We start from the raw sequence: 26659 nt of genomic DNA on the forward strand, positions 1-26659 counted from the left end.
AGTATCACGGTCTACAAATTCATGAGCTAAAGAGATCCTTTACCGCACAATGTGGTTTCACAGCTGCTTGTCACACAGCATGACCGTGGCAACGGCTATGGCTACACTGGCATACAGTGACACACGTACAAATAATCAATCCCGCAATTTATGTGGATTTGACATATGGTGAGGATAGCGTGATTACTTAAAAAAAGATGTAACATAGGTAAATCAGAGACATGCTCCGTTCACTCAAAGACACTATTTATTTTCTAAAGTCAAGCAGGACGATGTGTTGAGAGGTAAGTGGTAAGCGCTGAGCATGAAATATGTACACATTTTCCACAGTGGAAGGCAGGATAAAAGCCACAGGCAATGCCCCTGACTGAAATCTCGTGATAGAGAGCATTCCAGAGCTGAGCTATGACAGAGGGGGGAGGAATCAGCCACCACCTAAGAATGCCAAGGGCAGAACATTAGCACCAGATTGTTGTTGTATATGCAATAATATATCTATAGACAAAGGTATGTACACCGACTCACTGCAGTCTCTGGGTCCCCGCTAACCAGATGTTTAAGAGGCAAACAGGGGAAGGGCACAGGACAGTAACGGTGACATGTGCTTTGCTGTAAGGGTAGTAGAGCACTCTACATTGCTATGTATAAGAGAATGTCCTCCAAAGACCTCAAAAGGCTAGATACAGACACATAAATTCTACCATTCACATTTTACATATTTATCATCAAAATGATTCACAACACTGTATTTGAGGGGAGAGAATCGCAGATAAAAGCCTTGTCCAAATTAAAAGCAAAGTACACTCAAATTCCTGTGGTTGTCCCCCTGGGGGAGAATGATGGAGGTCCGTGGACAGCCAGCTTCACCTTTTCTGAAGTGACCAGTTTTCACAGTAAGGGGCTACACCGGGAGGGAAGGAGGACACTTCATTCGCAGAATGGGGATTTTTCAAGTCAGAAATAGCTTAATTCAATAGGAATGACAACTTGTGAAAAGGCATTTATCTTTTTGGCATGGGCGGGTTTGCCAAAAAGAGTGTTTATTGCCTGCATTACTGGAGCCTGCCAGTTTGGACCCCTCTATGGGGGGCACAGACATCCATGCTGTGGCTCAGGAGTCCAGCTCACCCCCTCTGGCTCAGGAAGTATAGACACCGGTCAGTTAAGACATTGGTGTGCACATGTGTTTTGGTAAGGCCACGGTCACTGCTGGCAAAGGGACGTCTCCCCACCTGTTGGAAAACTTTTATGGCAATACGAGGAAAACTCAAAGATCCCTCGATCAAACAAATACGCAGGTATCACCTCAACATGAAGTTATCCAAGGGGTTCTCCTGCCATTTACCAGGCACCGAATCAGATGAGCATTTGTAAGCAGCACACCGGGTCTGCAATGACGTAGATAAAACATATGTTATAACCAAGCCATCGGTGGTTGAACATCTTTCCACGTGCCGATTTGCCATGCGTACATATATCCTCTTTGGTGAAGCGCCAAGTTAAGTCTCTTGCCCACGTTCTAACTGGGCTGTCTGTTCTCTTACTGTGCAGTTCTGAAAGTTCTTTATATGTTCTAGATATAGATCCTTTGTCACATACGTGATTGGCAAATCTCTTCTCCCAGTTCTGTGACTTGTCCACTGGAAATGGACAGCATGACAGTGTTTTCTTAGCGAACAGACTTTCATTAGAATCTTGCCATTTCAACCAGTAAAAAGGGCACAGAATCTATAAATTCTGTGGCTGAAGAAGATCAGGTTTAGGGGTTGTAGAGTCCATAGGACCTCTGAAAAACCAGAGGAAAGGTTCTTACAAGTAAATGGAATGTAACCCTTATGGCCTGGTAGCAGATTTAAAGAGACAATAGCCAATTATCATTAAAAACCCTATGCACACTAAATAAGTGTTCTGGGGAAAAAGTAATTTCGGAAATCTGCTACTGGTCTCAGGAAACAGATGTCTAGCAAGCACATCACACTACTGGACACACTATGAACCGAGTTAATTTCACTTTGCAGAGAAACATCTCTTGAACCATGATGCCAGTACTAAAGCTATTTGTTTTGTACGTGTGTTTTAAAGCATGCACACTATTTCTGTAAGCGGCGATTTCAGAATGAGTGAACCCAACACGTAGGTTATTCGTTTCACAGCTGGTTTTTCACCAGTCGGAAACGATTTACCTTTCCAAAATGTTAATACATGAGCATCACAGATCATCGTGGTTTTTGCTGGGGGACAACGAAGGAGGGACAACGAGTGGTCCACACCACCGGACGAACAGGGAGCACACGTGGCAGCCCATGCTTTGGATGAATCACAGGACAAGACGTGCGCCAGGGTTTCCCCTCTCATGCACCTTACAGACTCGCTCAGCTTCCTTCCCGAGCGGTTGCTTCAGGATGTGAAGATGGGAGGAAGGGCGGACCTACCCGTGAAAACGACCCCTTGCATGCACCATGCGACCAGAGCCCACAGTCTAGACTGCACCAAGTCGCTGTCCACCGGAGCCCGCTGCCATGTGCGCTAACTTGCAAAGGAAAAGCGGCTAACGGTGCGACATTCTGCTCCGCATTCAAAAGGGAAACTAAAAAATTAAATAAACCATCGCAAACACACACGGAAGTTATTGCTTTCCTAACAGCCATTTTGCTACCGGAGGATTTGCGCTACAGGAGATTATAAATACAGGCTGGGGTTTCTACTTGCATCCTCAGGAACGGAGCTCCCAGGGCCAGTCTCTGTCCCCCACCAGGGAAGGCCCCTCTTATTTGCCTCTTTCGGGCTGAAGGCTGTCGAACAAGCACTTGAGCTGCTCTTCGCCCAGGTGTATCTTATCTTCCAGTTCCCGCTGCTCGATGATGAGGGCGGACTTCATCTTCACAAAATGCTCGTAGTCTGCCAGGCTCTCCTCGCTGAGGTAGCTGGCCAGGATGTCGAACACGATGCGCTCCCGGCGGTCCAGGTTCTCCTTCAGTTCCTTGGCGTCCTCGTGCTGTTGGATGAGCACCCGCTGCTTCTCGAGCAGCGACTGCTGTGGAGAGAGAAAGCGAAACGAGCCCGTTGAGGAGCAGGGCTACAGCAGGAGCTGCGGCCGACAGCTCGACAACGCCAGCAGGTCTGGGGGCTGTGACACCGAAGTCAGGGACCAGAGATCCCATGGCGTCCACACGGGAATACCTAAGGTGGGGGCGGAGCGCACTCGGTGGCCCCAGCAGGCTCTGGCCCCAGCCCTCCCGTAAGCGCTCCCAGGCTTGTCGCGCTTCCACGTCTTCCCAGCAGCCTTGGCCTTGAAGGGCTCAGAGAAACAGCCGTGATGAGAAGAGCAGTCCAGCCACAGACAACTACAGACTTTCGAGAAGCTTGAAAGGTATACAGGACTTAGGGATCCCAGGTGGGTCAGAGACCTGTCTGTGACAAGACTGCGGGGAAGTCGGCAAAAGGAATAGATTCTAAAGAACTTCCAGAGCAGGATTCCTAAACCCTTCTGGCAGGATTCCTAAAGCCTCTGGGCAAACTCACAGAAGCACACAGGTGAGGGAGCGAGGACAGGCAGGAGAGATGCAGGGCAATGGGGGAGACTCCCTGGCTCCTTACAAACATCCTGCCCTGGGGGGGGGGGTGCACAGACAACCCCAGTCCCCAAACGTGGCACTCAGAGTCATTCTCTCTGCTTACAAAACACACACCGAACTGTCCCGACCATCTCCGAGTTTAATGAAAACTAGGAAAGGAAGAGCTGAACGCATGAAATGTCTTCCAGTCGTCAGCCGGGGGAGGCTGGGGGTTCGTGTCCTCGGTGTGACCTTCACCTGGGCACCCGCACAGCCACTCTGGTGTTCCGCCACCCTGCAAGTTGGCCACGGGCAGTTACCGACAGCCACACATGAGCATCTAGGACACGGTGGCGCCTTGAAAAATGCCCACGCGCAGGAAGAGCGCTGTTGGTTTGCGGCTTTCCAGGACGTACCCCGGACCACACCGCCGTGCGGGGCATCCTGCCCACCCCCGTGGGACACCTCCATCTCCGCGTCAAACTAACAGACACGGAGTTTGCACGGAAAGAGGGGAGGCAAGGCAAGTTTGTTCCAATGCAAAGGAAAACAGATGTTAACGGATTCTAGAAGTCCGCTTGGGCTGTTAAAATCAATTGGGCTGAGCGGTGACAGGGGGCTGCAGAGACTGGGGGGAGGACCAGACGTGTCTGCTTCAACCCACGTATTCATTTTCTATGTGGAAAGATGGAGGGAGCCTTATAAAACCTCCCTCTGCGTCTTTTAACTGGCTACCATGTCTGTCTCTGAAAACCTTAGCTTCCCCAAGCTGCGACTGCCTGACAGACTCTCCTCCAAAGGCGGCTATGCTGGACACTGGACCACTGCAATGAGACACCGCGTTCGGAGGGACCCCAGGATGTGGTGGGGGCCACCAATGTACGGTTGTCTACAGTCTGGTATCCAGGAGGACCACCGGCATGGTCCTTACTGTTGTGACTCCTTCTAGCATCCCCTCAATTTTTTTTTAAAAAAGATTTTATTTATTTATTTGAGAGAAAGAGAGAGCATGGATGGGGGAGAGGCAGAGGGAGAGGGAGAAGCAGACTCCCCGCTGAGCAGGGAGCCCGATGCGGGACTCGATCCCAGGACCCTGAGATCATGACCTGAGCTGAAGGCAGACGCTTCACCGACTGAGCCACCCAGGGGCCCCTATCATCCCTAAAGTCTAAATAAAGTCTTTGTCCGTTGCACACACAGAGGGGGAAAGATGGATTAAAGATGGGTTGAGCTGCAAAGACCATACCACTTTTCCCCTTAAATCAATACTTGAGAATATGCCAGTTAACATATAAATAAATCTCTCCTTCCTGTTCATGTTATTTTCCTCTTTTCAGATACACCTGGCAAAGAGGGGGAAAACAGCAATATGGAATCTGAACATCACCCAAGGGTCCCAGTTTTTCTTAAATGCTTATATAGTATGTTCAAATGGTAGTTACTTAGCTAAGCACAGAGCTACATTGGTCTGAAAGGCACTCTCTAGAAGATTTATGTGGCTGACACCACTCTCACGTGGAGTAAGGGAGAGGGGTGCCTCTTCTGTTCCCCATTCAGAGAAGTTAAGGAGTCTTATTAATAATAAAGATGATCGTCTGACGGCCTACTCACTGAATCAAACTCAACGTTTTGCTGATTATCTGACCCAGGAAGGAAAGCCAATGAGGTAGATATTACTTCCTGTATTTTGCACGTGAAAAACCGAAACGTAAACCCACCAAGAGACATGTTCCAAGCTGCACACCTCAAAAAAGGGAGAAAAGGGGGACAGCTGGGTGGCTCAGTCGTTAGGCGTCTGCCTTCGGCTCAGGTCATGATTCCAGGGTCCTGGGATCGAGCCCCGCATCGGGCTCTCTGCTCTGCAGGAAGCCTACTTCTCCCTCTGCCTGAGCTCCCCCTGCTTGTGCTCTCTCTCTCTCTCTGACAGATAAATAAAATCTTAAAAAGAAAGAAAGGGAGAAAAGGCAGACAGTCCTTCGGCTCCTTCCAGACTGCCGTGTGAACTCCTGTTAAAAGCAGCAACAACACTGAATTCCATGACCACTGAGTGCTTGTAATCTGTCAGAGTAGCCGAGCGCCACTTCCATGTAGTCAAGTGAAAAAGACTTCTGAGGAAGAGACCGTTATTATTATTAGTAAGGATCACTGGGAACGGATGAAAAGATGTCACAAGGAACCCCCAGTTTTCCCAAACATCACAGCAGCCCTGCCGTCCAATGACAACGGTGCTCAAGGCCCCGTGTGCCCCAGCAGCACCTGTTTGTGTCAGTTCCACGGAAAGAGATGGAGAGCTCTGGATGGGCTGCCTAGGAGCTGTGTGAGGCTTCACGGTGTGAACTCACAGCACCCCGCGCACGCCTTCCCACACTGTACCTACCCGGTCACCAGGAGAAGTACTGTCATCCAAATTATTGAGGGCATTTTCCACGCGGGCCAGGCGGCCGGACAGCGACAGCAGAAGGTTCACCACTTTGTCCAGGTCCCCAATGAACATTCGGAACTTGTCAAACTCGTTGGGTTTGCAGACATCTTTGGCAATGGCCTCCACCTCGTCCCCAAGTGCACTGTTGGCCTGGATGTCCTCCAGCAGGCTCTCTCGGGCCTCCCGAAGCACCTGCAGCTTGCGACTGATGCTCTCGATGAGCTCCTGCTGTGAGGACACAGGGTGGCGTGCAAACACTCATTAGGGTGGCCCCAACCCGGCTTGTCTAGCCGCTGCGGCAGCCCCTGTGGTCTCACCTAAGGGATCTGCATGGAATTCAGCTGAACTGGGTAAGAGTTTACTCTGCATCAAACAATAGAGGATTTCTAAGACCAGGGGAAGGATAACTCCTGGTGACATCACTGGCATTTAATTGAGAAATAAAACAAAACACCCTGTTCTCAGCCTGTTAGTATCCTCGAAGACAATGCAGGAGTTGGCCCTCCGGGGCTACTCACAGTAAAACCTCATGTCACTCTTTACCTCTGCCAGGAATCTCAGGGCCCACGTGACACTTTGTGCTTCATACTTTGGAACTTCCCAATTTATTTATATTTTTAAAATTTTATTTATTTATTTGAGAGAGAGAGAGAGGGAGAGAGAGAGAGAGAGACGCAGACTCCTCACTGAGCAGGGAGCTCGGTGTGGGGCTCGGTCCCAGGACCCTGGGATCACGTCCTGAGCCGAAGGCAGACGCTTAACGACTGAGCCACCCAGGCGCCCCGGAATTTTCCCATTTAAAGACTCATGTACAAAAGCGACTGAGTCTCATGCCCAGTACTGAATTCCATGATGAAAAAGTATGTTCTACACAGAGCAAGCAGTAAAAGTTAAAACAAATAAAGGGCTATCAGTAAAATTAAAAGTCCTTTAGAGAAACCTGACTTGAATATGACCAAAGTGCAAATAAGTTACTCATTTTTTTTAATATGGCAAAATCTACAGAAGACAATTGGTCATTTTACCGACTTTTCAGTGTCCGGCTCTGTGGTATTAAGTACGTCCACGTGGTTGTGCAACCATCACCATCAGAACTTTGTCATGTTCCCCAACGGAAGCTCTATTCAATACGAACTCCCCACTCTCCTCTCCCACCGGCCCTTTAAATGATTAGTTTTTAAAGGGCAAACATAAAAACCAAAACATATACCTCGGCCGCCCACCTAAAGTGATGTGGCACCAGATGGCCTGACCTGAGTGGCAAAGACATCCACCTCCTGTTATATATGGGAAGAATCATGGGGATGGCTCTCAGGGAGAACCACGGGTGAGCCCTGCCCGGGAAAAAAACCACTGGCTGATGATCATGGACGTCTCTCTGCCATGAGGTCTGCCCGGAGCAGAACCGATGGGTTGTTGGCCCCCACCTGGTGAGTTCCGAAGAGCCAACGTGACGCCAGCACTCCGCTGGGCTAGCCCCCCGAAAGAGACTGAGAACCAACAGCACGCAGGTGCACTAACCTGAATGAAGATGGTACCATTTGAAACACTCAAGTCCAATCAGGATTTTTAGCTCACTCTGCTGTAACAAGCAACACTATGCAAAGCGGACCTATGGAAGTCACCCGTACCGCTGTCCTTTGTCCCAGGGCAGTTTATAAACTCCGACCCCAGATGGAGCCTGCAGAGCCTGGGGGAGAGAAGGCACACGCCTGGAGGGAGCAAAGCCTCCTGATGCTCTCCAGGACTGTGTCCACAGCTCCATGCAGAACAGAAACCCCCACCTCGAGGACTGATGTGAACACCGAATGAAATCCCTGCACGTGGTCGCAGCCCAGCAGCCCCCAGTGGGTGCCCCGTACTCAGCAGGGGTCAGCAATACTGGGAGTGAGCGGCGAGAAGCTGCCCTGATTGAACACACAACAGTCAGGTCCAGACCACCTGTCCCGATAACTATGTAGGTGGGAAAAGTCCAACCTCGGCAGGAAAGACACGCTGAACCACGAGCATAGCACGGCATGCTTTGTAGGAGCTGATCACGTGGCGGCTCTGTCTCAGGACGAGGCACTGACGGAGAATATCCATCTAGCATTTACGGGTCCACACAAATACATAAAAATTAGCCCGCAGATCCGAAAGCCATGGCCTTTCCTCAGGGCTGCTCAGGAAGTTAAGGCATTTTCTTCCCTCGGTCAGTTAAAACCGTGCGCGTCTACCATTTCATTGATGTTGATGCTGATGATGAGTGCGGGGGTCTGAGTGTGCTCACGCTTGTGTATCTGTGTCCCTGTGTCTCTGTGGACCTGCCTGTTGGGCAAGATGCTTTAAATCAACTTCGAATCCCACAGCTAAGATGGCTTTTTTGCACATATTAGTTACTTGAGGGAGAAACAGAAAACAGATTATAGGGATGGATTCCAAATTCTTGCCTGAAGCCAACCCTAACCTGAATGAATACCTCAAGCAATTAGAGGATCGTGGATGTATGAGGCCTGGCCGGTGTTACTGGTAATTCTTCGGTGTCCTTATTCTTCCACAATCATCGTAACGAAGATTTCAGGCCAATGCATGAAAACGTGCCTTCAAACCTGCAGTATCAGCTGAGCTAACTTGAAACTGGGTGTTCTGGAAGGAGCCCAAATTCCTTTGATTGCTTTATAGGTCTTGCATAAGTTTTTATTAGAAACACCCACCCCTTCTTCCTTAAAGGGTCATTATAAGCAGCACAGACACTGACTTTCAAAGATCTTGGGATGAGGCCTGGCCCCGGCAGCACAGGAAATAATCACTCTCAGCACCAGCCTGGGTGCAGAAGCCTTCACGCGCCACATCAGATGAGGCTCTCGCAAGCCCATCTGCTTCCATTCTGCAGCCTGTGGCATTTGGGGAGGCCTGGGCTGAGAGCGACTGGTGGCAGAGACCAGCCCCCAAGGCTCACAGCAGGTGCAACGCGGCTTCTTACCTCTGTTCAGATGGCCCCAGACACCTAACTTTTGTCGCACTCCATGGGAAAATGAGGTGTTTCCTCTCTGGGCCTTGCGCCTACCTCTTGGGTCCAGAGAGAAACCGTAACCCTCAGAGATTCTAGACGTTGACCAATGAGTGTGTTTGGTTCTCCTGAAGAACCTCTATATAACTCCACCAGGGCACTTTCTGAGCAGAGTCTGCCTGGGCCACCCCACGCACAAAAACGTATTTATGAGCCTTCCCAGCATAATGCTTCCAAACAGACACCAGAACGCTCTCACTGCTTGCCTGCACGGGGCCTTCCGTTCTCTCTTGCCTGTGTCCTTAGTCTCCTAAAACGTGGGCTCACCGGCTTCGGCACTTGGCTCTGTGAGCACACGGGGATGCTGTGACCATGACAGCCGAGGCCCCTCGGGGAATGTCCGGCACACAGAGGACTCGGGGTCTTGCTCTTCGACCGTCACGGCCCCCCTGCACTTCCTCCTTTCCCCTGTGCACACATCGCACAACCACATGACACAGTATACTTGTGTGACTTGGAAGGAAGGCTGCAAACACAGGGCAGCCATTGCCTTTGTCAAACCAAGCTGAAAAGCGGGATTCCTGAGTCACTAACACGGCGCAGAACTGTGACCTCTAGCACTTGCCATTGATGGTGTAATCACTCGACAGGTGCATATTGAGCAAAATATGTCGGTCCACTTAAGAGTTTAGTCACGGGGGGTGGGTGGGGCAGGCACACTGTCAGGAGGCAAGTTCACAGAGATTCACCTCTCTCTCTCTTTTAAAAATATTACTTATTTATTTATTTGAGAGACAAGAGAGCATGAGCAGGAGGAGGGGCAGAGGGAGAGGGAGAAGCAAGCAGGCTCCCCACTGAGCAGGGAGCCCGATGCGGGGCTCGATCCCAGGACCCTGAGATCATGACCTGAGCCGAAGGCAGACGCCTAGTCGACTGAGGCACCCAAGGACCCCACAGGGAGTCATCTGAATCCCAAAGCAGCCATCTGAGGGGAGGCAGTGCCCCAGCATCTTGTGCCTCCCAAAAGCAAAACGAGAAAGTGCCACAGAGACGAAGGGAGCCCCTCAAATTCATCACAGCACGAGGAACAAGGGCACATCGTAAAGCGCACAGTCATCTACATCTACGGCCAGGACTGAATTAGAACTGTGCAAAGTGTACATTTTTTTCTAGTTTTATGAGAGGAACTAAAAACATTTTTGATTCTTTATTTAAAAAACAACAACATCAACCACAACAGAAAATGCAATCCTAAGCCAGGACCAAAGTGCTTTTCTTACATTTCCTTCAATTCCTTGAACCAAAAAGCTACTGTTTCCCAAACTGAAAGTAATTTTCTTCTGTGCATGGGTCACGATATTTCTTCTATTATATCTGAAATCAACCCGTGGTATTTTTTAAACCACTGAAGATACAAGCAGACTTCCAGCAAAATCTTTTGCAAAGATTCTTGTTAAAAAAAAAAAAAATTAGTGTTTTTTATGAAAGCCCTTTTCCAAAGTGCTGAGCATATGGAACGCATTCACAAAATGCTGGTTCCCTCCTTTCCTTTTCCTACTACTAGACGGGCTCAAGCCCTTGGAATAAACAGTATATGGTCCCCTCTGAGACAGACTTTCTTTGGCAAGTCCCTCATCCCTTTAATGCTGAGGCCTTCCTACAAAAAAACAGGTAATCCCCTAGACGGCACAGGTCTGGCATGCTGACATATCACGAAGATCTAAGGCTAATATAGTGGTAATGACACTGACACTGATAGCAGTAATTCTGTCCCTAGCACAACCTCATGGGCACTCACTAGTCCCCGACCTCATTCCGACTTCATCTCCAATCTCCGATGGAGGCATTCCTCGTCTACACAGCTCCCACCACTGGCCCCTGCTGCTTCTCCAAAATGTCGTGCGGCTCCCACCTCAGGACCTTAGCGCTGGCAGGCCCCTGTCCCTGCAGCGCACCCAGACACCCATGCGGCTCACCCTGCACACACCACCCAGGTCACTGCTCAGTCAGCCCCTCACCGGGGCCCTCTATAATCACACTCCTTTGTTTTGCTCCATTCCTTGATCGCGTTTTAATTCTCTTACCATGCAAGGTACTACGCTGAGGGTTGGCAAACTCCTTCCGTAAAGGGCCAGACAGTGAAGACCTTCAGCTCCAAAGGCCGCACGGTCAGGGGCGACCACTTAAGTCTGCTGCTATGGTGTAAAAGTCACCAGAGCACACAGATAAACAGATCAGTGTGGCTGTGTTTCCATAACAGGTCTTTTATCAAAGCAGGTGGTGGGCCACGCCTGGTCCACGGGCTGGAGTGAGCTGACAGTGTATTAGGTATATATGTTTTTGTGTTGGCTGAACGTAAGCTCCCGCTCAGGGAAGGCAGGGAGAACATGTGAGTTGCTAGAGGTCATACAATTAAGTCCCCAGAATTTATTTTTATTTCTCTTTTAAAAGATTTTATTTGAGAGAAAGAGAGCAAGTGAGCACGAGTGTGTGCCCTAGTCCCCTAGATTTTAAATGGGATAGAAGGGCCATGTCAATTGAACTTTCTGAATGAGAATGGTACCCACTTAATATGACCTTGGATCTTACTATACAAAGATGGTAAAGAGGGGCGCCTGGGTGGCTCAGTCGGTGAAGCGCCTGCCTTCGGCTCAGGTCATGGTCCCAGGGTCCTGGGATCGAGCCCCGCCATCGGGCTCCCTGCTCCGCGGGGAGTCTGCTTCTCCCTCTCCCGCTCCTCCTGGCTTGTGCTCTCTCTCTTGCTCATTCTCTCTCTCTAAAAAAAAATAAATTTAAAAAAAAAAAAAAAAAAAAAAAGATGGCAAAGAGACCGTGAGGGAAAAGGCCCAATTGTGGAAGAACTTGGTCACGAAGGGCTTACTACTGCTGTCCCAAATGTCACTGTCCTGCACAAAAGCTGAACACAAAGGCCCCTGGACACGTGGCGCAGGCCCACACTGCCCCTTGCCTGCCTCTGAGCACGCCGTCACTGACAACGGGCTTTCCTACCTTCTTCACCGACAGGTCGTGGTCCAAGTCACTCCCCGAGTCGTCCTCTGGGTCCTGCTGCTGCTGTAGGTCCTTCATCTTAATCAGCAGCTCTGCCTTGGGGGCCGACGTGCTGTAGTAGGTCGAGTTGGTAGCGAGGGACGCGGCCACCAGCACGGCCGGCTCCTCTCTCCTGGGGAACAAGGTCAGAACTTGAATCGGCCGTGACTCCATGCCCAGACACCTCCTTCCGGCCCACGGCCTGCTCTGTGACAAGCAAACGGTGGTGCCAACCCCAGGACAAGAGCCAGGGGCAAGAGACAGCCAAAGGGGGCAGGGGAGTAGGTGACAGATCTAAAAAAAAATGTGTCGCCAAATGGATACTTCTCGAGTCTACGGAATACAGTTTTTTAAAAAGGGGAAAAGGTCAAGTAAACAGGATGTCTAAAAATCTCCCCCTGGGAGGGAACGGAGTAGAGGGAGAGCTCTCGCCAGGAGCCTGAGGTCTACGAGGAGTATGCGCACACAGCTACCTGTAAGAGAGGCCTCAAGGTCCTAAATGCAACCTGCGCCTTTCTACCTGCCGCCACGTCCGTGCCCCATGGTCGGGTCCGCCTCACCCCCGTTGTCCCTCTGTGCTGCATTTCACTGGCGCTCCCACCTACTGTCCGTGAAGAGTGCTTATGGAGACGGTGGACACCACCAGGGCAGATGCCACCACGCAGGCCCGTGCAGGCAGCCCGTGAATGCGACAGGCTGCAAAGCACGGTCTAGCAACCCATGGCAACGCACCCACTCACTGTGCTCCATAACCAGGAGCACAAAGCCTCCTTCGTAAGCACGGACGGACATCCGGGGCCTTCTCTGCTATGGGGGCGTCCTGGGCTCGGGAGGCTGTCGAAAGCCTCCCCGGTCTCCACCCACAGGATGCTGGCAGTACCTCCCAGGTGTGACAACTAAACACGTTCTAGACATTGCCAACTGTCCCCTGGGGCTGGGGGGGGGGGAGGGGGAGAGGAGAGACAGTGTCCCAGCTGAGAAGCGTGGTCTTCTGAGAAAGGAGCCCATGGGCATCACCCTGAACCACGCTGGCCTCAAGCTAAGAATGCGCAGGAACTGTGGTATTTTCACATCTTTCCAGGCCCCCAAGGTGGCATCTGCAGGAACAGGCCTCAGTGGCTCTTTTGGGAGGGTCACAAAACAGCCAACATGGTCTACAAGCAGTGGGCAGTGCTTATGAAAACGTGCCCCCGAAAAGCCATCACGAAAACAGATCCGTGGACCAGCCCCTTGCCCCCTGAAGCCTGAGAGCTGCGGAGAGGGCAGAAGCACACTCGGCCAGCTGCAGAACGGAAGGCAGCCTTACTCACTTCTCCTCCATGCTTCTCGGAGACGGGACTTTGGGGAGCAGCTTCCGGCGCTGCTGAGCTTCTTCCAGCAGGTGCTCGTCTTTGGGGAAGATGCCCTCCATGAGGTCCATGGTGGTTCTGATCTTCACACTGGGGTCCAGGATATCGGCCAGGGACCTGTCCTTCCCCACAATCTCCCGGGCCAGCTCTTCCGATTTCAGGTCTTCGGCTGTCCTCTCCTTGGCCTTCACGTAGCTGAGGCCGGAGGGAGAGGCCCCGCTGTCCTTGGTGCCGGGCGCTGGGGCGCTGGGGCGCTGGGGCTCGGGCTCAGCACCCTGGCGGCTGTACAGGCAGAAGCGCGAGTAGGACTGCTCGGACGTGCTGAGTGTCTTGATCTGGTCTTTCTCCAGCCCGCTGGGTAGTGCAGGCAGCTCGGCAGTGCGGGTCAGGCCCTGGCGGCTCTCCTTCTCAGGCTGGCTCTCCGAGTGCACAATCTTGATGGGCACCATCTTCACCGTGGTATTGTTGTCCATCACCCGCTCAATTCTGGAAAGACAAGAGCCGTGTGCTGAAAACAAAGTGAGCCCCCATACGGACTGCTCCCCGGCACAGAAACCGGCCGGTCCCTCGCCTGCCCTGACGGCTGGGGGACGTGCGGGCCACTGCAGTGGAGGGAGAACCTCTACAATCCCACGACCGAGGATGGGGAATGGAGGTGGAGGAGGCTCCATTTCCTGCCCTTGAGCGTCTGGGGCACCTTCCAATTTTCAAAGTCACCCACACAGCTACAGACGCCTGAGGCTGGATCCCTGGGCTTACTGACTGAGAGGTAGATGGTTGGGCCCTCGTTTTCATGCCAGCCATCGTGCACACATTCACAAGCCCTGTTCAGTGACGTTATCTTTGGGCGGGGAAAGCCGCGACAGACAGGCCTCTCTAACAGAACTGTCATGACAGTCTCAAAGCAGGGCCAGTGCACACCCACGGGGGCCTGTGTGGTTCTGGGGCCGCGGGAGGACTTCCCTACAGAGCGGCCATGTTTTGAGTGTGGACACTGAGCACCATGCATCCGCTGGCCCCAATCTGAAGCTTCCTCCCGTGCTGTGTGCACCGGCTGTCACCCTCCACCTGCCTTCCACCACTTCAAGCCACCCTTGACACGGCTTCTCAAACCAGCCACACAAGGATCTGGCAGCAAACACAGGGCACACCACTTCTGCATTAGTTTAAGTGACTCACTGAGGACACACTTTTCCTTAAAAAAAAAAAAAAAAAAAAAAGACGGGGGGTGGCACCTGGGTGGCTCAGTTGGTTGAGCGCCTGACTCTTGATTCGGCTCAGGTCATGATCTCAGGGTCGTGATACTGAGCTCCACGTGGGGCTCTGCGCTGGGTGTGGAGCCTGCTTGAGATTGTCTCTCCCTCTCTTCTTCCCCTGCCCCTCCCTGCCCCCCTGCTCGCACATGCTCTCTAAATAAAAAAAAAGAAAACAACACAAAAAACAAACAAAAACAAAAAAAAAAAAGAAAAGAAAAAAATTAATAAAGAAGGTTTCGCAGTGAAAGGAGCTGGGGAGGACCCACACGGAAGAGAGACAACACGGAACTGGTCGGTGTGATGGGGCTTCATGCAGGATACCCTGAATGCCGCTTGGTGCCCTCAGCTACACCTTGCTGGACCACACCCAGGGACCCTGTGGGACCAGGGCCACCGAGACAAAACTCTGTTTCAAGTTATTTTTTAAAGGACATATTGGAGAAAGAGAGCCATTTGCTGGTGCCCACAAGGGAAGGAAAATCAAGTCAAAATCATGAAGCCAAAGTACTTGTTTCTAACTTAGTGGGCTAAGATCATTTCTACAACGTGATCCTAATGGACCGAATTTTGTGCAGCACAAGGAATGCTCCAGTGTTCTAAATTAAATGCTTTTCTTTGCCTTTTATCTGGCAGCGGGGAACACATTATGTTCTTTTCCCTGTTCACTGCGCTGCACAGGCCAAAATAATTTTGTATTCTCGTCTCTCCTCCAGTAGAAATCATTAGATGTTTTATCTAGGTATTCATGTACAGTCCTCGCCTAATGCCTTCTTTGTGAATAAATTTTAAAAGGCCCAGCTCTGTAGAAAATGCCATTTAGATGTGCTAAACTCCAGAAGGAAACTTTTGGCATCTTATCTAAGCAAAGACAGAGAGACAAGAACCCCTCTGCATTCCTTTCATTCCACACCTAGAAACCTGGACCACCTATCACCAAATTTATCTATCTATCTATCTATCTATCTAATCTATCTATCTAATCTATCTATGTCAATCACCATACATCACATCATGTTTTTGATGTAGTGATCCATGATTCATTGTTTGCGTATAACACCCAGTGCTCCATGCAGTACGTGCCCTCCTTAGTACCCATCGTCCCTCACCCTGAATTTTTTTTTTTTTCAAGTCAGCTCTATGCCCAGTGTGGGGCTTGAACTCACGACCCTGAGATCAAGAGTCCCATGCTCTCCCAACTGAGCCAGCCAGGCACCGCCCTCGTACTGACTCCTAAGTCCACCTCTATTTATCTTCTCCCACTTGTGGAGAAACTGGATTTCCAGGGCAGGAGGACACGAAAAAAAGAACACAATGAAAACACGTTCTTCACACGTTGACCTACACTTTTCAGCAAAGCATCTCTAGTATCTTCTCTAAGCACACCTGGTCTCTCCTCTCGAAAAACTGTCCAGACTTCCACATTTAAAAAAAGTCTGATGAATTTTTACTTCAAAGCCAGGACAAAACACAACAGATTAGACCTGACCGCAACCAGAGCTCATCAATTCCTAACCAACAGGCAAGAGCAGAGGGACGGAGAAGGTGGGGTGCCCCGTGGCTGCTCTCAAAGCGCCTGCTGCCCACGGGAGCCCGGCCCCGGCAGCAAGCGCCCCACGCGGCTCCACTCACGCCCACTGCCGAGGGAGCCCGGCAGCTGCACGCCGCGCCGGCTCGCGGGAACTCCACGACCCACTCAGGAGACTCGCAAACGCACAGGCTCGAGGTGACGGCGCTAAGGCTGTGCACGTGGCCGTGAGGGAGCCGAACCGGCACTCTATGCTTGTCTGCTCCCAAATGGGAACAGGCTCTTGGGAAATCGCTCCTGAGAACGCTTCTGGGGGTGATCAAATCCCTGTCACTGGCCACCGCCAGAGATGCTGCCGGCCAGCGCCTCCATTTTGTAGTTTCAACCAGAAACCCGGAGAGAACTTTTAAAGATTTGAAAGTAAGCTACCTAGTTTCAGGACAAGAGTTGATGCATTTTGGGGGAGGGGGGAACATGAATGCCCGTTCAGAAATTCCCCAGAGGGAAGGAATGCTGCACCCTGTTGGTCTCAGCAGCTCGGCGCCTGGCCCACGGGAACTGCTCAGCAGGTGCGTGAGTGTGGGAGCCTGCCCTGCCCCCCGGCGGGTACCCCGGCAGGTGGCCGGCACACGCACATTCGTGATCGAGGGGTAACTGGAAGGAGGGAGACACCAGACGCGGAGGGAGAGGAGGTGAGCATCTCAAGCTCCAGAACTCCGAAGTCGGCAGAGGGCAGGGCAAGAACAGTATCTCTGAGCCGAGCTCAAGTGACAGGCAGCGAGGGAAGCCCTGCCCCGGGCACGCTTTCCTTGCGGACCTGTCGGTCGCTGACTGTGGACACCGAGCAGAGCCAGGACCCCTGGGCCCTGGCTTCTCCTTTGTCTCGTCGGTCACTGGGATTCCACGCTTTCACACCAGGACTGATTGACAGCACACACCGTGGGGAACGGTAATTGAGTCCCCTATGAGCGACTTCCTTGGTAGTAACTTTCGGAAGCAGCACGGCCACCCTGTGCCTCCCAGTGCTTCCCGAGAAGAGCAGAGAGGACGTGTTTGGGGATGGGTCCAGATGCCGACCAGAGTTCAAGCTCTCTGTGAGCACTTGTACAGCAAGAGACATACTGCAAAGCCAACGCTTTCTGGCCCCAAGGGCATGGCGGATGAGAAAACTCAATACCGTGGGTCCCCAAAGACCCCCCAGGCCCCCCCGCCCCCCCAACCCCCGCCAGGATCTTCTATAGTATCGTCGCAGCTTACCGAAATCCCTCTCTAGCTCACAGGACAGACAGAATGAGAAAATCAACACTTGCTTCAGGCAAGGGAAAATGAAAGCTACTGCCTGCTTCTAGAGCGAACACAGGTCGGGAGCACCGTGGGGCACGTGGCGGTGCTTGTCCGAGGGGCCCATGCTCCTCACGCTAGCTCCGCAGGACGCAGGATGGAGGGGCAGAGGCTGGCTCGCTTGCAACACTGTCACATACCTGCCCCACCACAGACCACTGTACAGCCTTTCCTTCCTCTCACAGCTTACAATGTCACCTGCCACGGCAAGGACGTTTCAGTGACACCCACATCGTAAACGACATAAAGCGCAGCTGTGGGTACAATGTCACACTTGGACACACAGGATGATACCAGCAATGTCCTCTCTGCGGAGACATTTTGAAGTTAAAAAAAAAAAAGAAGAGCTTGAGACTCTAGAACAGGAGGGTCCAGTAGACCTTTCTGGGAACGATGGAAACAACCGGTTACCGGTGCCACCAACTGCACACTGTTCCGAATGACGCGCGGGATTTATTATATTTCTCACTAACGGACGTTCCCACGGCCCCATGTGACTGTTGGCGGCCGTGTGGGACAGCTGGGGACATTCCAGGCCAGAGCATTCCCGGCTGCGGGGCGGACCTGGGGACCGCAGAATGTGGAGCAGCATCCCTCACCTCTGTTCACGAGATGCCAGGAGCAGCACTCCCTCTTCAGCTGTGACACCCAAAACCTCTCCAGACACAGCCAGATGTCCCCTCGGGGCAAAACGGCCCTCCCCCAGCTTGAGAACCACTGCTCTAGAGAACAAGATGAAAATTCTCCGCTTCTTCCAGTTCTCACTTCTTCAAAGGCCCTCAGGCAGGAGGGAAAAAGGAAACAGTCGGCGCTCCTGTCAGCTCCCCGCCTGACCACGCTTACCAACGTCCCAGCGGGCATGGCAGACAATCCTGTGCCTGAAATTGCAACACCAGCACCACGAACTAGAATAGATGTTTCCTCTGCTTTAACAAAAAGCGTATACCAGCCTGGCTTTTCACATAAGACGTAGAAAAACAGTGTGGAGGGGCGCCTGGGTGGCTCAGTCGGTTCAGCGGCCAACTCTTGGGTTTCGGTTCGGCTCATGAACCCAGGGTCCTGGGATCGAGCCCCATATCGGGCTCCATGCTCAGTGGGGAGTCTGCTTGAGACTCTCTCTCTCTCTCTCTCTCTCTCTGCCTCTCCCTTTGCCCCTCCCTACCCCGTGCTCACTTGCACTCTCTCTCTCAAATAAAGAAAATCTTCAAAAAGAAAAAGAAAAAACAGCGTGGAAACACTGGACATTATGAAAAACACCATTTTCTCCTGAAGGTCTCCTGCTTAGTTTAAACCGGATTCTGATTACAAACAGGTGCTTAGGGAACACAGAGCGCTGACGGGCACATGCCTGTGGATGATGCATATATCAATGCTGGCCTTGGGTGAAAGGGACCGGGGATGGCTCCCCACCTCTATCACATCCCCCTTGCTCCTGTGGAACAGGACAGCCCCCCCACCAAGTTCAAAATCTAACTGACCACTGGAGCTGTGGATTCTCCCCCATGGAGTCAGTCCCCAGAGGCAACTTAAAATCCAACGTGTGTAGCTGAAGCAAGGTACCCAGCGTCCACCACCCAGGAAAGATGCACCACAAACCTCCTGCGGGAGCTCAGAAAAGGGGAAGCGCACAGGGCCACTGTCCCAGGGTAGTACCTTGCAGAATTCTCCTCCTGGATCAGCAGGGGAGGTTTGTCTGTCAGCTTCTGGGGAGCGAACTGAGGAGAAGGGGAGCGAGAGGTCTCCATGGCGGACGTCTGCAGGGGCCGGAACTTGGAAGGGAGCAGGGCCTCACGCTTAGGGCAGGCTGTGTGCTCATCTACATGCCGCCTGCCGTGCTCGCCAGAGGCCCTCACACCGTCTTCGGGCTGCGCACTGCTCAGCTTCTCCACCAAGGCACAGGGGCTGTGGGACAGGGACAGGCGGTCCACGCACGCCTCCAGGGCCTCCGGGGACCGGGGGGGAAAGGGCCTGCTGGGGGCACCTAGGTGAGCGGCCCCAGGTGTGCCACCAGCCAGGCCCTTGAGTTGCCTGGGTTCACGTTTGGGCGGCGGTGGCCTCTGTGGGGCTGGCTTCTTGGGGAGCGGTGCAGTGTTCACGGGCCTCGGGTCCTGCCCCCAAGTGTGCAGGGCCTCGGGGACGCTCGGCACGTGTGGTCCTGGGCCGAGCGTTTCCTCTGGGTATCTGTAATCTCGAGGTAGGGTCCCCGCTCGGCTGCGGGCCTCCTGGGGCACCTCTGGAGCTTCCCAGGTGGGAGGTGGCTTAGAGAGCTGGGACGGCTTCTGAGAGTCCTGCTGTGCTGTCGTACAGGCTTCTGGACCCTGGGCATCTGCTTGTCTAGAGGGAGAAAGTATAAAAATGAGCAAATGATTCCAAGTAACATCTTCTCTCCAAATGGGACTAGAACCCAGATCTCGATAATCTTCTGAGATCATTCTAAGGAATTAAATTCATATACAAAGTTTTCCCACACCTGTCTCCGCTGCAATTTGTAATGCAAGAGACACAATCCAAACACATGCTGGACGACATCAGGCTGGATGTTGGCACGCCATGTCAAAGGATGGGAAGTATTAAAAACACATGCACACATACCAGATGCACACACACATACATGAACACAGAAGTGGCATCCTGGGGTACAAACATTTTTTAAAAACAATGTTGATGTAAATTCTCATATGGCTATATTCAGAAATACTTATTTTGTGTTGCAACAGTATTTTTATGTGGCTTACTTTGGGAAATTGCCAATATGCAAAGGGATAGAACTTTCTAACATGAGCCACAAATCCATTTATTAATAAAACCTTTAAAATCAGTCATGTATCATCAAAAAATGAGAAAAACACAGACTTTTGGACACTGTAAGTGGTTCACTGGTCTTTCCATCCTGTGATCCGTTTCCAGTTCTATCTTTACTTTCTAGGCACATATGCATGTATTTAATATGTACACACACACACACACACACACACACACACACACACACACACGGAAAGGTCCTCCCGCAAAAAAAACACTCCCACAGGCAGGCTTCACGTGTGTGGTTCAACGCTCACAGGCTAACAACTATCAAACTTGCGACAAAGCACGGGGCCACCATGCCTTTGCCAACACATGGTTTCTTCTGACCTGAGTCATAGAACGAGCCTCTGATGGAATCTTCCATTCAGGGAAGAGCAGTTTTGCATTGAGGAGACAACCGTGTTGTTAAAGGAAACTCTTTAAGAAGGGCAGCAAAGGGAGAACCAGCAGACAGCACCAGCAACCCAGAAGAGATGTAACCTACTAAGTAACAAGCAGATAAGGCTTTCCTCCTGACAGCCAGGGCAGGAGCCTCATTCCAGCACCTGCCTTGCGACCCAGGAGTGAGCCGGCCTCCTGAGACAGGATGCCTCGCCTGAGTGTTACAGATGTCCCAACCTGCACCCTCCAACCCCCAGGCTGCTGTCCTGTAAGTCCAGTGCCCTGTGCACATCCCTCTGACCATGTCCTCGGGAGAACGGGCTCCTCCAGGTTTAACAGATGCTCAAGAGCAGAACCCAGACCATGCCCAATTCCCTCCCCTTCCCCACGGTCAGCCAGCTGGGGCCAGGCCCCCACCCTGCGCTGCGGGGAGCACAGCCAGACACAGCCGGACCCTGCCCCACCTAGAAGCTAGAAGCTAGAAGCTAGAAGCTAGAAGCTAGAAGCTAGAAGCTAGAAGCTCTCTGTGTCTGGAAGAGGACATGGGAGCTCAAGTCCCAGCGGGGCCCAGAGAAAGGGCTGTCTTGTTGTCTGCTGGCAAGACGCTGAACACACCGCCTCAGCTTAGAAGACACATGGTGGCAAGACAGCCACGCACAAGAGCTTAAAATATTAACCCGGTTCCAGGAAGTTAGATATTTCAGAAAAAAATACCTATCGGGTACATACTAAAAGAAACTAGAAGTTTTCAAAATAACTTGAACATCGCAACGGATGTTCAGAGAACAGAGTCAAGCAGCTGTTTGGTTACTAATCGCATTTAAACTCTGCCGAGCTGAGAACGCAGTTTGCGACTCGTAACTCACAGCTCAGGTGTCTTGCTGCGATGGGTAGGTTTGACCTGCTGCGGGGGGAACGAATGCCCTTACGTGCCCCTTCCGTTTCAGCCACTGTGCCTCTTAAGCTCACAAAACCTAATTCACGGGGCGCCTGGGTGGCTCAGATGGTTAGGCGTCTGCCTTCGGCTCGGGTCATGATCCCAGGGTTCTGGGATCGAGTCCCGCATCGGGCTCCCTGCTCCTTGGGAGCCTGCTTCTCCCTCTGCTTCTCTCTCTCTCCCTCTGTCTCTCATGAATAAATAAATAAAATCTTAAAAAAAAACCTAATCCACGACAATTTACAAACGCCTCCCCAATATTTCATTTCAAAGAGCTGAGCCACGTTTGCAGGTTTTCACCTCTCCTACGAACACGCTTGAAAAACGGCACCCACAGACCCGCAGGAAAGCACCTGGTGCCGCTTACTTACTAAATATCCACCACCTCACAGACACTCACAATTCAATTAGCTACAATGTATCGCTTAAATCTAAGTGCTTTTGGCCATCTGGATTCACATTTCATACTTTAACGAAAAAGGAGCTCTATTTGCAGAGTGCATGAGACAGGATGTGTGGAGATCTGCCCAGAAACACAAGAGAACCCACAGATGGGAAAGAAGGACTCCGCGCAAAAAAGATGGGCTGCACAGAGTCTGCCCAAGGGCCACGTCCCGGCTTCTGTCAGGCACAAGGTCCTTCCTGTCTTCCCGGCGGGGCATCCTTTGCAGGACGGTTCCCCAGGGGAGGCATGCATGCTGTATGGTCTCTCCTGGTCCTAGCAATGCGCTGCACCCCAACGCTGCACTCCAGTTAGACTTACGTTAGCGCAGCAATTTCAGCGCGAACCTTGTCCCCAGCCCCTTATTTTTTTCTTTACTCCTCCACGTCACCAAACTTACAAAGTCAAAGGCATAAAACCACTAGTGGGTTTTTCTTACTCTAGTTAGGGATTCAGGAAATCAGGGTCACAAGAAGGACCACAGGGTGGAACCTGGGGCTCTGGTAGGGTCATATTCCGATCTGTTTCTAATAGGTTCCCAATGACTACTCAGTAGAGAATGTGTGTGTGTGTGTGTGTGTGTGTGTGTGCGCGCGCGCCTGCTGTGCATGTGTTAGATGCAGCCCTGTCGCTCTCCGTGTTAATGTACGTATATCCCCCGCCCTCCGCTTTTTTGAATCTTCAAGTATAAAGTCAATGGTGATAGTAAGATCCACAGATAAAGAAAATAAGGATGTCTTAGAGATTTGCCAGCAAAAGCACTGAAGCATTTGCTCCTAGGTACACACAGGAGCGGCGAGTGGAGCCGTACAAAGGAACACGGAAAAAGGCAGCTGCATTCTAGAGTCCCAGCAACTGATATGCGGCTTAGGTTGCTCATTGTCCTGAAGAACATGCTAATGACATGTTACCACGGGGAACACTGCTCCTGCAGGTCCAGGAGGAGGGAGGCCTGGCGGGCTCTATGCACTGGAGACTCCCTGAGCCCTGCGACCCGCTCTGGGGCTGGACCCCGCGCCACGCCGCTCTTCCTCATGGGCCTGGCCGCTGCGGGGGCAACGGGAGGGGAAAGGCCTGCAACAGGGCAGCGAAGCCAAACGAAACGAATCTAAAGAGGAAAGTCCCCAGGAAAGGCCATGGTGAATGCCGCTCAGCAGCCCAAACACCCTGTGATAGGGCGGAAAGGACCGGAGGGCCAAAAGGAAAAAGAATATATATAGACACACACACACACAGAGACACACACACACGGAGCAAATGCTCTGGAAATCCCATGCACACTGCTCGAATTCACATCGACATTTTTGATCTGGGTGTGGAGACGGCCAGGCCCACGTCTAAATGCGGTTTCCGTATCTGAGAGGTGGTGGCTTTATTTCCGGATCCCATCTGTTCATGATGAGCCCTGGGACAGCACTGGGTTTCTCTCTCTGGGTCACATTCTCTGCTCACAGGGCCCTTCACACGGGGCCCTCGTTCCTGGTCGCCCCCAGCACGGGACTGGTTTCACTCTCCAACGACTCGTGGTTCAATCTCCACTCTCCTCACTGGGCTCGTACACACTAGGTGGCTGGGCACGCAAGGGACATTCACAGCACCACAAGTACAAGTCTCCTGACGGAATCCCTGGTGTCTCCGTCGATCTTCCTGTCCCCCAGGGGAATCCCGACAGACTCACATCACCTTGGCTTCGAAGCACAGGCAGAAAGCTCTTCTGTCTACACAGCACCCCACAAAAGCCAAGTGACGTGGGAAAAGGAGACGATGGGCAAGGCATGGGAGCGCCAGAGAGGTAATCAACCAGTCAACTGACCAATTCACTAAGGAACAGACAGAAACACTCTAGAAACATTTCAAGCTGCATGAACACCCAGCAATAATGGCACCGCCCACTCTTTCCTGGGAGACGCCAGATGACCACAGGACTTCGCAGATGGTGAGCCCCCCTGTAGGTAAGGAGGCTGTCTGGTCGTCTTATCCCAGTGTCCAAGCATGCAAATAACATCTACCAGACGAATGGAGAGACACACTGGTGAGGATGGAGGGAGCAGTTTCCCTAAGTCCTGTTCCAACGCTGTGTCTCAGAGAATCACCTTGTGGGACGATACAAGCCCTGAAATCATTTCCAATTCAGTTCTTTCTTTACTGCGACGTCTTCACTAAAGTTTTTCTCTCTGTGTCAACCCCAAATAGGCTCTCTTTTCTGTGATTCTAATGTGGGGAAAGCAATTACTTTAGAAAATCAGATGAATGTTATTTCCTCGTTGTCCTAACAGATGGATAAAAAGATCTGCTTCCTTTGGGTTTTATTTTTGCTTGCAGGAACTTGGATGGTAACAGGAACGAAGTCAAATTAGAGAGACCGAGGCGTCATTTGTAGTTAAGTGGAGAAGAACAGATTAATAGAGAGATTCCAAAACCAAATGCACAAGCACAGAATTTAGGAAGGGCTAGTGTTCAATCACAGAAAACACCGACATTTAGAGATCATAATCTGTGATGGCCCCTCAAGCATCCAGCTCTGTTTTCAGAACACGTGTTTTGAATCTATTCCAGGCCTCTTTTGTTTTTATGGCTAGAAATCCTCATTCCTGGTTCCAAGATGTGACATTTGGGGAAAAAAACAAACAAAAAAAATTTTTTTATTTTTTTAAACAAAATGAGGCAAATTCCCTCTGCCAATCAAACCTCCAGTCCAGTTAGAATCAGAAGCACGGACAAATGGAATAAAAATGACATTTGCATGTGATCTGTTAGCTGAGTTTTCTCCTGGCGCTCCGTTTTTGGCTTTCCTAAAAATATGTTTTGCGCAAAGTTCAAAGTGTGGGCAAGCCTGATACCAACTGCGATTTTTTTTTTTTTTAGAAGTGGCCGAACTGATGAAATCAGGATTTCAGGGGCGAGTGGGAATGGCCAATGCCGTTGCTCAACCACTGGCCACAGACTGCACTCAGCCTGCTCTGCAAGTCTGACCTGGTGACTCAGCAGGACTAATAAGTAACTTTTCTTCCGAAGCTGCAGGCCACAAGAGTGTCCTCAGGGATGCCACCAGTCACCCCACGGCCCCAGTGGAGACCTGCCATCTCTTCTGATAGGTGTTCGGGTGCTCTGGTTTGGCCGCACGTGCAGCCAGCCAGGACCCCCCTCTCAGCACGGGTCAACCAACGTCGGACCAGAACATCACGGAAGCAGACATGAAATGCAAACCACAGGAGACAACAGGGAAAAGAAAAGTTCCCTCTGCCTTCTGATCCCCTGGACAGCTCTTTCCACAGGGCATGGGAAGCTGTTACCAATTTGAAGCTGATCTAAAGGAAACAGGGAAAATGTCATAAATATTCGAGGCTTTTTGCTCCTCCCAGGCATGAGGTTACGCTATCCAAATTTATTTCCGGGGTTTGTAAAAGCACTGTAATCCTGCAGATACACGCAGCCTCTTTAGACTCTGTCCTTACCCCAACGCCTCACTTCCCTCCCACCCAGAATAACCCCTGCCCTGATGGACGAGAGCAGGGCAATGTTTTTGTCTGATGTTCTGGTTTTAAAGCTTTTTTAAGGCAGACCATTTCCACCAAATATAGGAGGGCCTATCCAGTCAACCCCCAGCATCCACTCCTTAGGCTCAACCGCTCTGCACTCCTGGTCCATCTTGTTTTCCTAACGCACCCCTCCAATTCTCCACAGCATTCTGAAGGAGTGTAGGGGATGACTTCAGACATACAAATCTAAGCTCTCCTCAACCATATCCCACCAGAAGCCAGGCCTGGCAGAGGTAGGGACTGATGAGGACACGCATGCGTGCAAATCCGTATCTGAGCGAAAGCCTTCTAGCAATCTTGATTTTCTGCCAGTGCGGAGAATCTCTGCTCTATGGGACCTTCCCCTCCCCAATTCCGTATCTCCATTTTTCCAACCACTTGATCTGGATATTAAACGCCACTCCTGAAACCAATCCTTGGCTTGGCATGTCCCTCCAAAACTAGATTATTATCATCTGAAAAAAGTGACATTAAGTGCCCCTGGCTACCAACCTTGGAGGGATCAATCCTTGATCCTTAATCCTCCAGCCAGAAAGGCTTCTCAAACCCTTGGCCCTGGGGATTTGGCCCTTGGGCTGTAGTTTGCCAAACCCTGGTCTAGAAGGCAAGGCAGATATTAATTCCTTAAAAATTCAAGCTCATTTTGAAAAGTACTATGAAGAATGTATGAGGAGAATGCCAAAGGGGAGAAGAGCTCTTTACACAAAGAGCAGGGTCTGCTGAGTTCTTTTAAAGCTATGATTTTGTAACTTTTACGGCCATTTTTTCCTTATTAGTAGGAGCAACAGTCTCTTGTGACCAACCTCATGTGAACCAGAGTGGAGTGCCACAAACTGTCACTTGAAATCATTAGAAGCAGTCAGATGGAAAAGATAAGATCAGATTTTATGATGGCATACATTTCATTCAGCTCAATAACAGTTTTGGGAACATCTCCGACGTGTAAGTTTTAATTAGGTATGACCTGTTGTTAATAAAAACTTAAATGCTATGAGCATTAGGGTACAGGTAACGAGCAATAAATGAATTTGGGTTCACCTTAATTCTTGCCCCCTACATCTACACGCTTTT

The 26659-nt window shown here is 51.2% G+C and overlaps 1 protein-coding gene across 9 annotated transcripts in view; it reads right to left on the reverse strand.

Moving 5' to 3' along the window:
* Positions 1-211: 211 nt before the first annotated feature.
* SHROOM2 (shroom family member 2) overlaps positions 212-26659 on the reverse strand; it is a 135124-nt gene continuing 108676 nt past the window's right edge. For 5 of the 9 annotated variants that reach the window (XM_025857547.2, XM_073902117.1, XM_073902118.1 and 2 more), the window contains 5 exons: positions 19138-19818; positions 13324-13848; positions 11975-12146; positions 5932-6204; positions 2768-3034 (listed from right to left, as the gene is read on the reverse strand). In XM_025857547.2, the coding sequence (XP_025713332.2) occupies positions 2768-3034; positions 5932-6204; positions 11975-12146; positions 13324-13848; positions 19138-19818 (1918 nt within the window). Of the gene's footprint in view, positions 3035-5931; positions 6205-11974; positions 12147-13323; positions 13849-19137; positions 19819-26659 lie in introns of all 9 variants that reach the window. The other 4 variants (XM_073902123.1, XM_073902122.1, XM_073902121.1 and 1 more) reach the window with 3 other exon arrangements.

This window comes from Callorhinus ursinus, unplaced genomic scaffold (genome assembly GCF_003265705.2).
Source record: "Callorhinus ursinus isolate GAN/ISIS: 27379988/994484 unplaced genomic scaffold, GSC_fseal_2.0 scaffold16, whole genome shotgun sequence".
In the NCBI taxonomy this organism is placed as follows: domain Eukaryota; kingdom Metazoa; phylum Chordata; class Mammalia; order Carnivora; family Otariidae; genus Callorhinus; species Callorhinus ursinus.